We start from the raw sequence: 17,577 nt of genomic DNA on the forward strand, positions 1-17,577 counted from the left end.
ATAGTATATAAATAATGCTAAAATAACTCTCATGTATTTAGATCTCATTTACATATTTGATAAATACAATAAATAAATAAACATTTACACATTCATTATATACAAAATCAAATTGTCATAATAAAATGTCACATTCACAGGTCATTTATCAATTTAAATGTTTAAAACAGCATAAAAATACAGTGAGGGAGAATATTATAGAATAATATAGAATCTGTGAGACTGACCAATAATGTTGCATGTTAAACATAAATGACTGTTGTGCATAATTCACAGACTGCTTTCACCTTTCACCAGATGAGTTCTATGCGAGCTTGAGGTGACATTTAAAAATAAACCTTGTTGAAAGAATGTGGTTACCAAAAAAAAAAAAAAAACTAAACCATGCTAAATAATTTCAGCAGGTTTGCTAGCGCACACCAGCCTAGCTACTGAAATAGTCCCTAATGGCTTCACCCACATGCACTGCTACTTATAGTGCCTATATTGGTGTTGTCACAGTTTTAATTTTCTCAGCAATAGCTTGAAGTGAGCCTGTCAAATAGAAGGGACAATATATGCTCATCAAAATAAGATTATAACACCCTGTGATGGTTTCATAGGTTTAAATGTTGATGCTACATGTAGATGATGAGTTATAGATATGACGTGTTAAGTGTTTAGTTTAGTGTAATAAATGTTTGCGAGGAAGAAAGTGTGTGCAGGCCTGGTGGCGGCCCACTCTGTTGCCTTTCCTCAGCTGGCCTTGCGGGGACAGAGCCAGAAAAAACCCTGTGTAGATCAGGGAGGAGTACGTGTTGTAGTGATTTTCTTCCATGCACTCTTTAAAAATGCATTCATTTGAGAACTTCTTCTACAACAAAGAGGGGATTTAAATGTTAGTGTATACCTTTGCAAACATTTCATTATTTCAGTACTATACACTTGTTAGGAATAGTGATTATGCCTTCAGACAGCTTAAATTACAATTATTTCATGTAGACATAAACATGATTTTGAGACAATTGATGCCTTGCCATCAAGTTGCGTGTCTTTTCTCACCATTCCATGTGCAATTCCTTCCTGATTCATGCACAAATACAGCTCACTCTTCACACCACGGATACCCACTACGCCCGCCCTCAAAGCAAACACTCTCAGGGAGCCTTAAAGACAAAAGAAATGGGTACAATATAAAGAAGATAAATCTGTGAAGACTGAAACATGTTCTGACAATTTCATATGTGCTAATGTGTTATATTTCCTAGGCATATAAATCATACTGTACTCAGAAGGCTCATGAACGCCCAACACACTGCCATTCATCAGAATCTGTAGGTGAAAACCAATCCCAACACGGCAATACAGGAGCTGATGTGATGTGAGACCTTGAGCTGGATTAGACTCGTCTACGGCTGCTGGGATATTCAAAGAACAAAAAATATTAGCATCTAAAATCAAATGAAACTGAAAGAGTGACATTAAAAATGTACAGTTAGAGGTACAATATATATATATATATTTATTTGTATAACATTTATAAATATGTTGGGACGTTTTTTAAATTTGAATAAAATGAAAACTAAAAGACTTTCAAATCACATGAGCCAATATTTTATTCAAAACAGAACATAGGTAACATAACAAATGTATAAACTGAAAAGATTCAGAGAAACTGGAGAAATCTCTATTTTATTGGACCTTTATTGGATGCCCGTGGTCTTCGGGCCCTCAGACGAAACCGCATCACTCATCGGCATGATTGTGTCAATGACATTACTAAATGGGCCCAGGAATACTTCCAGAAACCACTGTCGGTAAACACAATCTGCCGTGCCATCTGCAGATGCCAACTAAAGCTCTATCATGCAACAAGAAGCCATATGTGAACATGGTCCAGAAGCACCGTCGTGTCCTGTGGGCCAAGGCTCATTTAAAACAGACTGTTTCAAAGTGGAAAAGTGTTCTATGGTCAGACGAGTCCAAATTTGACATTCTTGTTGGAAATCACGGACTAAAGAGGAGGGAGACCTTCCAGCGTGTTATCAGTGTTCGGTTCAAAAGCCAGCATCTCTGATGGTATGGGGGTGCATAAGTGCATACGGTATGGGCAGCTTGCATGTTTTGGAAGGCACTATGAATGCTGAAAGGTATATAAAGGTTTTAGAGCAACATATGCTCCTCTCCAGATGGCATCTGTTTCAGGGAAGGCCTTGTGTATTTCAGCAGGACAATGCAAAACCACATACTGCAGCTATTACAACAGCATGGCTTCATCGTAGCAGAGTCCGGGTGCTTAATTGACCTAAACATTTCCGGAATTCGGGTTGTATGTTTCTCATTATATTATTTTAATTTGTCATAATATATTGAGAATCAAAGTATAATTATGGTTAAGAAACCAGTTATGATTACATCCATATCATTTTGTACAAATAACTCCCCTGCCAACACAGCTCACATCATGGTTTTGCTATCAGTTAAATGTTATCAGCGTGCGTCATGGATCTGTCCTTGTGTCTTTGATTACTGTCAGCTAGACAGGACCTGATGCATTCTGCATACTGAAGATCCAGTGCATGAATGTCACAGACTGTATGTGTGTTCCATGCTGCATACCAAGAGAGTGTACACCACATTCCTCACACCATTATACCACCAGCACAGCAACTTAAACCATTAATACATGGCAGGATGGATCCATGCTTTCCTGCTGTTTACACTAAATTCTGAATGTTGCAGCAGAAATCGAGACTCATTAGACCATCATCACACTATAATGGTGTGAGGATTTTTTTTTTTTTACACACTTTGGGCTCCTTAGTACCAATTAAGCATCATTTGAACGCCCTGAGTATTGCTGCTGACCATGTCTATCCCTTAATGAACACAGTGTACTCATCTTCTGATGGCTACTTCCAGCAGGATAACACGCATGTTACGAAACTAAAATCATTGCCGGATTTTTTTGTTCTCTCTCTTGTTTCTGTTACTGCCTCTTTTTTTCTTTTTCTTTTTTTTTTTTTTTTTTCTTTATGAATAATTTTATAAAATAAATAATGTTTTAAATAAAAAATGTTCAATAGAGAAATATGCAATGATGGTAAAACAAAGTAAAACTTTTAAATATTAAACTAAAACCGCCAGTAGGTGGCAGCAAGTCACTGTTTTTATGAGTGAGTCATCGAGTCATTCATTCAGTAACGAAGCAAGTGGCTGTGAATGAATCATTGAATCATTGACTCTCTCGATTCGTTCAAAGCCGCAGAATTGTTCGCGAAACACAGTGTTGTAGTTCTGCTGTGGTTTTCGTTAGAACTATTATTTCATTGCAAAATACAGTAAATAGGCTACTACTGTGTTTAAAATGTACGTTTTATTTTTTGACCTGTTGTATAATAATGTCACGTTCGCAGTCATGTGGATATTTGGGAACAATTGCATTCTTGCTCGTTATCAATATTAAATACAAGAACTCACACAAGGTATGTTTTTGTATCGGAGAAAGTTTGAGTCTTAAATCGATATCAATCCACCATCTGTGTCTATATTTGTTCTTCATGCGAGTAAGTGCTAAATCCCCACTTTTACAAAAGTGCATTGTCGAGAACGGCGGTAATTTAGCATGATTTAAGGCAGCAGAATCTGCACGCAATCTATCATATCCATGCTGCTTCTGTGGATACAGTCGTTTCTGACTGCAAATGATGAGGTAATTTGATTAAATATACTGGATTTATGACATTTTGGCATTTAGAAATACATGCTCCATTTTAATGTTATTTTAAGGTAGAATTAAATGAACTACTCAGCATTTTGTTCGCGTACCCACTTTTGTCACCTCACGTACCCCAGTTTGGGAACCGCTGCTATACAGCATCTCATATACATTAAGGTCTTAATTTAGACCAGTGGTTTTCCACCAGGGAGACGGGGCCCACTAGGGGCCCTCAGCAAACTTCCAAGAGGGCCCCAAGATGACTTAAAATGATTTAAAATAAGCCCAAACAACTAAAACTCATGATCATTCTTATTTCACATCCTCAACAACTGTCTTAAAAATCTGGATATATGAGAAAGCCTATGGGGATTTCTATACCTTGAAAAGTCACAGAAATTATAACTATAATTATACAATTATAATTATAAAATCGTAACTGCAATTTAAAAAAAAAAAATCCATAACATTAATCCTTATCCAGTAAAACAACTGGAAAACTCATGCGGCATTTGAATATCGTTGTGGACAATGAGGGGCCTTGGAGTTAAAATGTTTGAGAAACACTGCGGTATATTGCTGTATGTCACATGACACTTTATTTTGTTTCATAAATAATGTGTGTAAGTGTACAGGTCAGGCATCCCAGAACTTCATTAATTTTTTATTACTAATAGCAGGCTAACAGTAGGCCATCTTTATGATACTTTTTAACACAGAGCTGCAGGTGACATATGTGGTGTGAAAGTGGGACAGCTGTCTACTAGACGTACATGTCTATAGATAACAAGATCAGTTGCTTAAAAACAGAACAAATGTACAAAGAGAGGTTCTTCTTTCAGACTCAAAAATAGACAGTTTATCTATTTGTGTCTTTAGATTTCCATTGCGATTCCTATCTTTAAAGGCCATTTCCTCATGCAGAGTCAGACATTTCCACTTAAGTAGCATTACTTACATTCAACTTTACAGATTTATTAATATCTATATTCTAAAGGTTTTAACAGTGGGGCTTATTCAAATATCAGTTGCTTTATTAAACTTTTTTCCTAAAACATTGCAAAAATCCAAAAATGCAAAATAGTATTTGCATTATGAAATCATAACATTTCAGAAAACATACACAATTGCAACTTGCAAGCATGCTGATATCTATTAGTTAATATTACTTTAGTCACCTGCGGTGTCTTGCCTTTTGAATTTACAAAGAAAATTACTGATCTTTAATTATTTTAATTTTATATCGTTAATGTTTTTAGGATTTGCATTTCCGTGAATACTAAAAAGGTGTTTTGTTTAAACAAGCTGGTACAGATGTGATCTTACCTTTCTCTCTCCTCTTTGCATCCCTCATTGAGAGCAGCCACATGTGTCTCAAGCGGCCTGCCTGATCACCTGAGGTCTCGGTTTCTTCATCTGTGCAGTTACAGCAGCTTACACAAAATGACACTATAACTGAAATAAAGCATAAAAGCATCCAGTGGAAATCCATGAAAACGCATCAGGCCCACAAATACCCTTATGGCCTCCAGGTCAAGCACTTTGAGGTGTTATCTTTTGAGCGCAGTGGCACCTGCAATAGCGTCTCTGAGGCCTAGTTTCCTTCCTGAAATTACCATTGCTGTAACCGACTGCTGCTATATAGAGCCTCTTCCGATGTGAAGCTAGATGAACATTGTGTCCTCCACTCAGTGTAAACATACTTCACTACACAGTGTGCCTATCTCCATCCTTTATATATATATCTTCTGCTCTGATACTTTTACTAAATGAACACACAAATGAACAAACCCACGCAGATACACTTTTGCGTATGTGTACATGACTACATAAGAAAATCTTCTGTATTATCAATAGAGTGATATCTCCTCATTCATGCAGACTCATCTCACACTGTGTTGTTGTAGGATGACACAGGGCAAGTGTTGGAATTGTATGAGGGCTCTCAAGGAGTGAGGCCTAAATTTGGTTTCATTCACTTTAACTTTATTTCTTGACCTCAAAGCAGTGAAAACTCATTTTCTGTTTACTTAAAACTACTAATGTATTGTTAATGTAACATAAAAATACCTGCTACTATGGTATTAACATCACTGTTCAGCAAAGGTAAACACAGAGAAAATTATTGCATCTCAAGTGAACAAGGACACACTAAAAATTAGAAAAGATAACTGCATCCTTTTATCTCAGAATTCGTACTTTTTCTCAGAAATGCTATAATGTTGATATGAAAGTTAATATTTCGCAATTCTGAGAACAAATGAATAAACTCACTACCTTTCATAATTTTGACGTTTTTTTTTTTTTCCTCAGAATTGCTAGATTAGGCCTATATCTTGCAATTCTGAATTTATATTTGATCGTTTTTTCTCAGAATTCTGAGATATAAACTTGAAATTGAAACTTGAAAAAAGTCTGAATTCTTAGATAAAAAGTCACAATTACATTTTACATATATTTTTTTTTATTCTGTGGCAGAAACAAGCTTCCATACAATCATATACTTCATGAGTTGTTGTTATTATTATTCAGTGAAACACATTCATGCAGGTCCAGGACTAATAATGTAAATGTCTTTACTGTATGGATGGACTGATATATCATAAAAGTGTCATTTAAGACAAAGGAATTAAACAGATTACATTGATTTTAGAGTGCTTCTTGTGTGGAAATATAGAATGTCTTTGTCTACTGGATTGTGAGATTAATATGTGTGATGATGTTTCCAATGAGACAAGATTAAAATGGGTGATGATAAGAGGGTCACTTTCTTTGTTTATGAGTCAGAGGCCTCAGACAGCAGGGTGTGACGTATGTGCTCTTTGTATGAGCACAAAATGTCTAAAACATTGTGAAGAAAATGATATGCTTCATATCTCAGATTGTGTCAACGTTAGCACTGACCATTTGCAATCATGGAGAGTGGAAGCTGTGGAATTGTGTAGTATTGTGGAAACTTGGTTAATGCTGTACTCCTAGGGATATGAGTTATTAACACATAGGTAAGATGAGCCAGTGGGTAAGTTGACCCACCCCCTGTATCTCGGCAACCGTACCATTTTATTGTCATGTGACCATATATTTTAAAACCACTCATCATTTCTGCCAGACTGTGAAAAGGAGAAGCACATGGGAGAAGTGGAAGTTGCTTATTTACTTTAAAAACTGTTTTTGGCTTGTCAAACTAAAATTTTAACATAACAGGTGTAATGGCTGTTTCATCAAAGCAAATTTGTTCAGGTCTAAAAGTATTTATGATGAATATTGGTGATTTAGCAACATATAAAACCATGCAAGTCATTTAGCTAAATATTATTCTGAATTGGTTAGCTAGCTAGATTTACCTAAAATGGCAGCTATGGGGCAAAGTGAGTCAAATGCTGTGGGGTAAATTGAGCCAGCGTTTTAACTTACCCCACGATAAAGCAATGAATTTAAGTTAAATCTGAAGTATAAACTGGTGTCATTTCAATGTAATATTACGCAACCGGTTTAGTTTATCTTTATTTTCGAGTTTATTTGATAGGAACAGTGTACAAGTACACCAAATCCTTCTCTGATACGAACCAAAGGATGTTTAATCATATTTCTTTTATTTCTTTCCATAATGGCCTAACATGGTCGACATTGCAGAGAAACTACCATGTCAAGAAGCTTTTGACTAACATGTTTATTAGTTAAACATTTACCCACCTACTGACTCAGCTCAACTTACCCCTAACCTGGGGTAAATTGAGCCAGAGGATCACTTTTTTTAATAAGAAGCCACATTTTTAGAACCTTTTGTCATAAATGTATTCTGATCATTTAAAATGATAGGAAACATCCTGAAATTACTTTAAATACTTTCATTGTACTTCTGCCTCATTTTCCTTATCTTGAGGACCAAAAAATGGCTCATCTTACCCCACTCTCCCCTACTTACTGATCAAAATAAAAGACTGATCTGAAAAATAGAGTCCATTTTGTAGTCCTTAAACCTGGAAGTAAATTATCATAGCGGGTTTCTTCTGGAAGTTCTAGGTTTATATAATACCACTTTTGGATTTATGGGTTATTTGTTCTGTGGTTATTGGTTAACAACAAGATTTTTGCAACATAAATTCCACAGTCATACCTCAAATGTGAAACAGATAGTGACATATTTTCTTCTGTATTGTGACATATCTGAGTGTGACATATCATAACTTTTATAAAATGTTTATAATTAAGAAAACCATGGGAAATTCCAGAAAGAACCCACAGTGAACAAACTCTTCAACTTGGCCTACAAATTAATATCATGACTGAACAGCTCTCTTCTGTAACTTTGAGTAATACCTTGTAATTGTTAAAAATAGCCTAATTATTAACTAATCCTAGTGAAGCAATTGTGTTTTTATTTTCAAATGTGTATGCATTTATAAAAAGTGATTGTTTTGAATTGATTTGAACTGTGTGTAATTCAGTCAAGTCTCTTCCTGTGGAGTGTGACCAACTTATTTCAAATTCACTCTGAAGAAGTAGCCTAAGTTCTTACATTCATAATTCTGGTCAACACTGCTCAAATAACACTGACCTAAAAACAAAGGCTTTATTTTATTGATTATATAAATGCTCCGTTGTTTATTTAGTCTATTAACATCATATATCATATATTGTCGTTGCAAAGCACACAGAACATACTAAGTAACTCTATTAAACTTGTTTAAAAGCAGTGCTTTAATTCTGCATTAACATTAACCAGAGACGCTTTCATCTTAGCTCGAGACGCGATTGGTCCATTCTTGTCAACAATCTGCGAGGTGTCTTCGGCAAACGCCTGAAGAAAAAGCGTCCATTCATGTAATGCGCAGAGAGAAAGCTGTTGAATGTCTGTCATTATTGGAGTGTGTTTTTATTATATCTTCTACGGTTGATCGCTCTCTCGTCTTTAAGGGTGGTGTGACATTTTAATGAGAACATTAAAAGCTAGTTGTGACCTGTTTTAAGCTAACGTCATAAGCATAAAGCATGGACTGCAGAGTTCTGTCAGTTCAGAGTCATGTTGTCAGAGGATATGTGGGAAACAAATCTGCATCATTTCCTTTGCAGGTAAGAGGCAGTAGATGCATTAGATGCCTGCAGCGTCATTTACTGTTTTAACGTAGTTATTCTGCAACTAATTTGCAGCTCATTTGCATCCAGCCCTTACAATACTAAAGTCAGCGTTAGTTTCCCACTACAATGCATATCAGTATGTAAAACATGTCGTGTCCTGTGTGTGTCACTGCTGTAATAGGTGCTGGGCTTTGAAGTGGACACTATAAACTCTGTGCAGTTCTCCAACCACACAGGTAAATTACTGCTGCTGTCATTAAAGCAAAAGAAGGTCAAAACAAATGCTAAGACATTCTGAAATTCATATTCATCTTTCAGTTTAAGTTTTAGCTCAAATTATATGCTAACATGACAAATGATGATTAAAAACATGTATAAAATAGCTTATGGTGAATAATATATTGTCCCAATGCAGGACACTGTCATGTCAACAACTCAGTCACAGTTGCATTGTTCCCTTCGAATCATTACATAATCAAGGCTGAAGTCCAAATTAGTTGTTCAGAGTTTATTTTGATGAGGCATTACTAATTACTCCTCTTAGCCAGTTTTCCCTGAAAAACTTTTTGCAGCTAGTTGAAATAGGAAAAAGTTGAAATAGTATATACTTAAATGGTAATGTTTAGAAGAAAGAGTAAGAAAAAATAATCAGTTTTATCTGGAGGAGTTTATCTTGGTATTGTTTAACCTTCTTGGTGTGGAAAAGCTTTCATCATGTCATTGGGTAAAGCTCAGCTCACGAGTTTCGCAGCATGTGGCAGTATTATTTTCCTTTCAGTGAAGCAAAGCTGTAAGCTCAGTGTGACATTTTCCCCAGTTTTAACCAGTTATGTTCTCTGTATTCAGCAATTCAAAACAGGTGTTGGTTTGCTCCTTTTGGAAAAAAGAAATGTATTGAGATTTAAAGGTACCACACAAACGGTACTTGGAAAAAAATAATAATATAAAATATATTTAAAAACTAAATAAACCATACAAACAATGTACTGTCTGCTTGTGGATTAGTGGTGGGTATTTTTCAGCCACTCCTTCTGCGTTACACCAGTAGGGGGCATCAAGTGAATTTTTTATTTTTATTTTGTTATGAGCGAGACAATGAATCATTCAATGATTCAACTGATTCATTTAATATACTGATTCAAGAGTGTTTTTTACATTTACAATTCGTTCACCCAAAAATTCTGTCATTAATTACTCACCCTCATGTCGTTCCAAAGTAAAGTAAATATTAAATAACCCTTTAAGGGTTGTGGGATGGTGAAGTGCTTGCAGAAGAGGCTTTGCTTCAGCTAGGGCTGGACGATTATGGCCTAAAATCAAAACCTCGATTAATTGAACATTTTACCTCGATTACGATTAATGAACGATTATTTTATTTCTGTTTTTTTTTTTTTTTTTTTTTTGCCCTCATAGTTCACTGACAAGGTTTGTACTGTAAATAGCCTATGATTGACTATTAAGGTGGGATATTTTTTTTCCTGTTGAAAGAGTGATCTGACATCATAGCTCACTATCAGCAGTTATTTTATCTATGGTTTGTAACATTTCTTACAGGTTTCTGCTAGTTGTAAATCAGATAAAGATAAATTAGCACAGTACCAGTAGTGATTGCGTGTGTGATTTAGTCATACCGTCTCTCTATTAATTGTGAAGCTGTGGGTTGTAAATAGTTCCTTCAAAAGTAGAAAAAATAGATGCTATAACTTTTGAGTTTCTAAGCTATTTTAGTGATAAATCACAGGACAGCGCTGACAACAAGTTTCTGCGTTCCTCTGTGTGCGCGCGATCTTCACGTTTTGCGCAGCTGTTTGTATGAGTGTTCGTGCCACATGCAGCTGCGCGAGCGCGGTAGCTCGATATAATAATACACATCCGATCGTCTAATCGCTTGAATGTCCAAACCATAAAACAAATACAACTGACAAAGTTTAGTCAAGACGCAAGGCTCACCGCTCGCGCGCCATCACTATGTGTTGAACCGGCGTTCAACTCCGTGTTTTGCTTTTATGCCACTGACTGGACTGGGCGGAGTCACGTGGCTACACACGCAGTTATGTTTTTAAGGGGGAAGTACTAACAGGATTAAAAAACCGAAATAACCGACATGGGAAAATTACGTCGGTTAGAGGTTCTGAATTTCGGTTTCGATTACTTTTCGATTAATCGTCCAGCCCTAGCTTCAGCTACTTCTTGAAAGATGTGATGGCCTCAGTAGTTCAAGTGGAGTTGGCAGCTCATTCCAGCAGAGGGGAGCAGAGATGGTGAAACATTTGGATAGTGACTTTTTGCATAATTTTGAAAGAACAACAAGGCATTGCTTGTTCAGTGAGCTGGTAGGAGGGAGCATATCTATAGAGCACTGTGTACAGATGGAACACAGTGTCCGTTACTTTAATGGGATCTAGAATGGAGAAGTGGTTAGTAGGGGGATGGATCCAGAGGGGAAGTGTGTAAGAGGTTATGGTTAAAGGTGACTGGATCAGGAATCAGTGCTGAGCAACATGTGACGATGATTTATGATGATGACTTTTATTTATTCAACTGATTTGTTCAAAATACTAATTAATTAACTGATATTTTTTTGAGTAAGTCATTGAATTGTTCATTTAACCAAGTTTTTTTCCCCTTCAAAATACAAAATCATTCAATAATGAAAACACCAATGCTGTGTTTGAGATATGAGGTAGAGGTATGTATCTCAATCCCTACAGCACTGAAATCAACACATTCATTAAGCTAGGTCAGTGAAAGTGTATGGTAAAAAAGAAAAGAGGGCGTTGAATGGTTTTAAAAACTTGTGTTCAATTCATGTGCATTCATGTGTTTTTTTTAGTAACTTTTTTTGCTTATGGTCCATTATCATGTTCCTGGACATCCTGTTGACATTTAACATGTTTGCACTGAATTGGTTAACCATTTCTGTGATTCTCTAGCCTACTAAGGGTCTGTTGCTAAGAGCCATAAGGGTGTATAAGGTTTTATTCACCCTCGCTCTACTGCTCATGCTATTCCCATTCTACCCACCCTGCTTCTCTTCTTACTTCTTTAAGGAATGTAACAATCCTCCCACTGTTTAGGGTCATGGTCTCATGGCTCTTTCTCATTGTTACTCCTCACAGTTCTCATCTAATTTCTCAGACAAAGCATTTTTCGTTCTTTTCTTTGAATAAGCCTTCTCTTTCTTCCCTTAAATTGATGTCACACAGTGGTATCTGGTAGTATGTGCATTAATTTATGTCTTCAGAGTCAAAATAAGGTGAGAACGAAGCTAAAAAATACAATATAGTTACTAATCCCCTTGTTTAGTGACTCTATGTAACGTGGGATACGACTTGAACACTGCAGCATTGAAATCATTTACTGAATGGGTCATTCAATTTAGGAGAAGTAAAAGAGGGTTCATTGTAGAGCATTCAGAATCAGATGGTAAGCTGAAAGGCTAAAGATTGCCCTCAAGGGGAACATAGCTCTATTTTGGGGATTAGACAGTAAACTAGACAGTTATGCATGTAAAATAAAATGTTGTGCCTTGTTACTGATTAAGCCATCGCTAGTGTCACATGTATTCATGTGATTGTATGATTACAAGAAGTATACAGATGAAGAAACTTGTCCTAAACTATTCCGTCATGACATCTTCACTAGTTCATTTCGCTAAAGCAAAATGAAAGGTAATAATCTCTTGAGAAATCATTCCAGTGAGAAATCAATAAATTCAGTGAGAAATGGATAAATGAATTAAATAATCTGTCATAAAATGTATAAACACAGGCTAAATAGATCAGTTGATTTGTTTAGAATTAATTTGATAAAAAAAAAAAAAAAAGAAAAAATGTAATGTTCAATATAATTGTTAACGTCGTACCCAAAACTATGGGTCGTGTAATAATACGTTTAAAAGGAAGTTATAATTGCATTTTTAATTTGTCTGCTGCATTTTTATATAATTATGTCATTTTAATTAATTTTTTGTGTCAAATAAATTACTTAACACAGCAGATATAAAGACACGTCAGATGAGACAGTGCTGTCTTTATTGTTTTAGTCATGCTCCCTTGTGCCAACATCCTGTTTTTAACTGACAATGGAAATGACCTCAGCTAATTTGATTCAAGGTTTAATGCATTTAAATTTCTCTGGCCATGAGCGAGAAGTGCTGCTCAATACACTTTATTTTATTTGTATTTATTTATTTATTTATTATTATTTTTTTGCTTATCATAAGTGGGAAAATACCACTTGAATTTGCACAGTGTAACATTGTTTGTTTAGTTATGGCGTCATATTATGTAATGTTTATTTAAGGGACAGGTGTGCTGTTAGGAGTCGTTGGGCTCATCCTAGTTCTCATCCTAGCAACTGTCTCCCCAAGTTAATTAAAGAGTTTAATATTTGACTTCTACACAGTTAATCTGTGAAGGTTTATGTTTCTGTGCTTGTCAGCGTGTGATCAAAGCATATAATGTACACCTTTTAGTAGTGCTAAAAATCTTTTTTTAAAACAAACAGTCTGTATTTCAGGTTTTTACGTGGTTTTAGATTTATTGATATATATATATATAATATATATCGCATGGTTTCATCAGCATTTATTTTTAGTTAAAGGCAAAATATGGATGATCAAACTTGGAAAATTAAACTGAGATAGGCAGCTAAAATGGAATTATGTTCTTAAAGGATAGCATTTCATTTTAAATGTCCTTGATATTTTTAATATGTAGTAACTGTTATAAGACTAATAGAATTTACTGTATTATGAATAGGCTTCATGGCCGACAACACCCTTTAACTGTAACTATTGTCGCATACATGCCATGACGTAATTACATTAATTATTAGATGATAGTGTTACACGATTAATCATTAAAAGATCGCAATCTCAGTTCAAACACCCGATCTTATTACATTTTTTTTGTTTAGATATCCAATCATTTTTCTTATAGGAGAAAAGTTGAAAAATTTCAGTTATATATGTAAGGAATAACTAACGACGGGCCATTGAATTCTTAAAGGTGCTCTAGAATTAAAATTTAATTTATCTTGGCATTGTTAAATAACAAGAGTTCAGTACATGGAAATGACATACAGTGAGTCTCAAACACCATTGTTTCCTCCTTCTTATATAAATCTCATTTGTTTAAAAGACCTCTGAAGAACAGGCGAATCTCAACATAACACCGACTGTTACGTAACTCTCGGGATCATTAATATGTACGCCCCCAATATTTGCATATGCCAGCTCATGTTCAAGCATTAGACAAGGACATCTGGATGTGCACAGCTGAATCATCAGACTAGGTAAGCAAGCAAAGACAACAGCGAAAAATGGCAGATGGAGCAATAATAACTGACATGATCCATGATAACATGATATTTTTAGTGATATTTGTAAATTGTCTTTCTAAATGTTTTGTTAGCATGTTGCTAATGTACTGTTAAATGTGGTTAAAGTTACCATCGTTTATTACTGTGTTCACGGAGACAAGAGCCGTCGCTATTTTCATTATTAAACACTTGCAGTCTGTATAATTCATAAACACAACTTCATTCTTTATAAATCTCTCCAACAGTGTAGCATTAGCCGTTAGCCACGGATCACTATCAAACTCATTCAGAATCAGATGTAAACATCCAAATAAATACAATACTCACTTAATCCGATGTATGCATGCCGCATGCATGACGAACACTTTGTAAAGATCCATTTTGAGGGTTATATTAGCTGTGTGAACTTTGTTTATGCTGTTAAAGGCAAGCGCGAGCTTTGGGGCGGGGAGCGTGAGCATTTAAAGGGGCCGCAGCCTAAATCGGCTCATATTTAATGATGCCCCAAAATAGGCAGTTAAAAAAAAAAAAATCTATGGGGTATTTTGAGCTGAAACTTCACAGACACATTCAGGGGACACCTTAGACTTATATTACATCTTTTAAAAAGACGTTCTACGGCACCTTTAATTCAGGAACACACCAAGCCGACGGTTGGCCGTCGGGCAGTTTTTGTTCGTCGACCGACTAAGTTTTCTCAGTGTTCCGCACCGTTGGCTGAAGTTGGTCCTCATCGGCTTTTTTTCGGCCGATTCGAAATGTTGAATTGGTCTGTCGGGCCATCTGATCATTCTGTTTGGCTGTTCAGATACTGCCACCTGCTGGTTCGGAAAGGCATTTCATCTAACGCAGGCGCAAAACGGACGTGCAACTTGGCCGTCGGCTGTCTAGCTTCGGTTTGGTGGGTCAGGGCAACTTTGGACACAGACACTGCCAACGTGAGCCAACCCCGGAGTCTTCTTTCGTCGCCACTAGTTCGTCAGCGTCGGCTTGGTTTGTTCCTGCCTTTAGAAAATAATGCACAGCCAAGGTGGTAATGCGGCCACAATGCGATCAATTATTTTGCAAAGGTCAATTATTTCGCTTATACTACGGTTACCACACCTTAAGACGCTGTTCCGATGTTGTATTTCAAGACATTTGTCAGGTTTTTGTCCTTAAAACACTCTTGTGTGTGGGACTAATTTCTTACGCATCTCATCCCAAGCATCCGTTGCTAATTCCAAAACGTAATTTCAGAACTAGTAACCGAAGGCTTGAGCCTTTGATAGCAGAATAATACCGTTGATACAGTTATTAATGCACATAGAGAGAGAGAGAGAGAGAGAGAGAGAGAGAGAGTGAGAGAAAGCAAATTAGCCTACCTGAGTCTGTGGGTCTCTCACAGCAGCAGTGTCTCTACTAATAGCGAAACTATAAGTTTATCCACGACAAGAGCCACACAGTTATTACCTTGCTGGTGAGTCATGTATCTTTTAAGTTGCTAAACTCTTTGACTGATTAATTCATCAGAGCAGCACTGATAAAACCTTTCTGTGTGAGTGTGTGTCTGTACTATACAGTACGTGTGTGCATTTGAAAGAGAAAGAGAGAGAGCGCGGGAGAGAGTATGCGCTTTCAGGACACAATAAAACATATTTTGTGGCAAAAACCATGACAATAATTTGTTGTTTTAATCCTATTGTTTACTACATTTATTTTCTTGTTCAGTGTCGTTGTGGGTTTTGTTTCTTTTATGGTTGTAAGCTGTAGGACTATTGAAACAACTGAAATAATTTGACGAAGTGATATGGAACTGCAATGTCTGCCTAGAACTACTTTAGCTGTGCATTTCCCTGAAAATAATTGCACACCTTAAAACGTTGGTCAACCAGTCGGATTCATAGAGGCATCATTCATATATTTTATATATATATATATATATATATATCTCTTACCAGGATATGAGCACTGGAAAGGTCAAGTGATGACTGCAGATGAACTGCAAGTCCTGTATGAGGGGATCAAGCTCAACAACGTGAACCATTACGACTATGTGCTCACAGGTACAGGTCTTTTCTTCCTGTTGTGTCTGCTGTTTTTTAATTTTGGATGCACATTATTCAATTACTGTCAGACACACAGGACAAGCAGATTGGTTTAAATAGGATTATGTATGTCCAAAATCATTAAAAGTCATGTGATTCAGTATGATGATTACATTTAGACATGATTATTCATCAAAACCCCACCCTTTAAAGCCATGGTTGCCAACCCTGCCTTATATAATTAGTAGGGAGAGAGCGTTTCTGTTGGGCCAAAAACGGACAGGATACTTTGTGTTAAGGGCTGCAACAGATTGATTTGATTGAATCTTCCACATTCAGCAAATAAAGAGCACAGAAATAAATAACGTACAAAAATTGGATTACATTTGATAAATGAATACTATATACTGTTCAATCTATATATATCTATATATATCAATATATATATATATATATATATATATATATATATATATAATTTTCTTCTTCTTCAGGATACACTAGGGATGATTCCTTTTTGGAAATGGTGGTGGACATTGTACAGGAGCTGAAGAGGGCAAACCCAAACCTGGTGTATGGTGTGTATATGTGTGTGTGTGTACACATACTTCTACATTATGTTAATTTTAACATTTACTAATACATCGTTAAAATCAAAAAGTCATCTAACATTAGTTAATGCACTCTGAACTAACGTGAACAATCATTGAACAATTAATGAATATTAACAAAAATGAATGCTGCGAAAAATATATATTGCTCATTGTTAGTTCACATTAGTGCATTAAATTTCTAGTTGAGACATGAAACTCTAGATGGCGTAGTCTGATAGGTCCTTTATATGGAATCTTCTAGCTATCACGTCATTTATTACGTGGTACAAACTGATTGGCCTCTGTTGATTCTGCAATGAAAGTGCATCTTTCCAATGAAATTGCTTGCGTAACATTTAAATAAAATAAAAAAGCTCCACCTGTCTAGATTTGCTACAGTATTTATGTATGTGTGTATTTATTCAGCAGCAGCATATCTTACATGCTCACAGCAGCATGTCTGTGTATCTGTTGGCAGTAGTAAGTCCGTACAGCAGCAGCGTAGCAGATCTTGTCCACCAAGACTAAATACATTAACATTGTCATATACATAAACATAGCATGCTAAAACTATTCTTATTGTTCTGGCGTTGCCTGTTTTGGTGTTTTTGCTCCCTCTACTGGTAGTTTTATATTCTGCAGATTGAATATGTTTTATTCAGTTTCTGGGGTTCAAAAAGAACAACGTGCAAAGCACATGGTAGCGCACTTTAATTTGCTGTGTCAGTCCATCGGATTAACAACTCTTAACGAGGCACTGCCTGTAAGTAGAGTTTGATTATTTTTGATTGTTAATATATTATGATTGCGAGGAAGTACATGTAGATGTTTTCATGTTATAGCATTGGGAAATTTA

The 17,577-nt window shown here is 36.0% G+C and overlaps 2 protein-coding genes across 5 annotated transcripts in view; one reads left to right on the forward strand and one right to left on the reverse strand.

Annotated features, from left to right (window-relative positions):
- On the reverse strand, positions 1–15,525 carry fgf9 (fibroblast growth factor 9). Of its 2 annotated transcripts, XM_048193044.1 has the most exons (5): positions 15,466–15,525; positions 5,024–5,152; positions 1,263–1,397; positions 1,042–1,145; positions 1–853 (listed from the first exon to the last, which is right to left on the reverse strand). In XM_048193044.1, the coding sequence occupies exons 2-5, from the start codon at positions 5,064–5,066 to the stop codon at positions 665–667; spliced, it is 471 nt and encodes a 156-aa protein (XP_048049001.1). In that variant the 5' UTR covers positions 5,067–5,152; positions 15,466–15,525; the 3' UTR covers positions 1–664. The 2 variants fall into 2 exon arrangements, with proteins under 2 accessions (XP_048049001.1, XP_048049000.1); XM_048193043.1 differs by lacking the exon at positions 15,466–15,525 and having other exon boundaries at positions 5,024–5,941.
- The window catches only part of pdxka (pyridoxal (pyridoxine, vitamin B6) kinase a), a 22,415-nt gene continuing 13,305 nt past the window's right edge, over positions 8,468–17,577 (forward strand). The window contains exons 1-4 of one of the 3 annotated variants that reach the window (XM_048193039.1): positions 8,469–8,770; positions 8,958–9,012; positions 16,042–16,146; positions 16,623–16,706. In XM_048193039.1, the coding sequence (XP_048048996.1) occupies positions 8,690–8,770; positions 8,958–9,012; positions 16,042–16,146; positions 16,623–16,706 (325 nt within the window). In that variant the 5' untranslated portion in view covers positions 8,469–8,689. Of the gene's footprint in view, positions 8,771–8,957; positions 9,013–16,041; positions 16,147–16,622; positions 16,707–17,244; positions 17,485–17,577 lie in introns of those variants that run through there. The other 2 variants (XM_048193040.1, XR_007185215.1) reach the window with 2 other exon arrangements.

The sequence above is a fragment of the Megalobrama amblycephala genome, linkage group LG6, assembly GCF_018812025.1.
Source record: "Megalobrama amblycephala isolate DHTTF-2021 linkage group LG6, ASM1881202v1, whole genome shotgun sequence".
Classification (NCBI taxonomy): Eukaryota; Metazoa; Chordata; class Actinopteri; order Cypriniformes; family Xenocyprididae; genus Megalobrama; species Megalobrama amblycephala.

What these genes read in the sequence shown, in the direction of transcription:
- fgf9 (XM_048193043.1), bottom strand. Translation starts at nt 5,189, where the DNA reads ATGGATTTCCACTGGATGCTTTTATGCTTTATTTCAGTTATAGTGTCA. An exon ending in TGCAAAGAGGAGAGAGAAAG is followed by an intron (nt 1,398 to 5,023) that starts GTAAGATCACAT and finishes TGAATATCCCAG; the next exon opens with CAGCCGTAGACGAGTCTAAT. An exon ending in AAGGAATTGCACATGGAATG is followed by an intron (nt 854 to 1,041) that starts GTGAGAAAAGAC and finishes TCTTTGTTGTAG; the next exon opens with AAGAAGTTCTCAAATGAATG.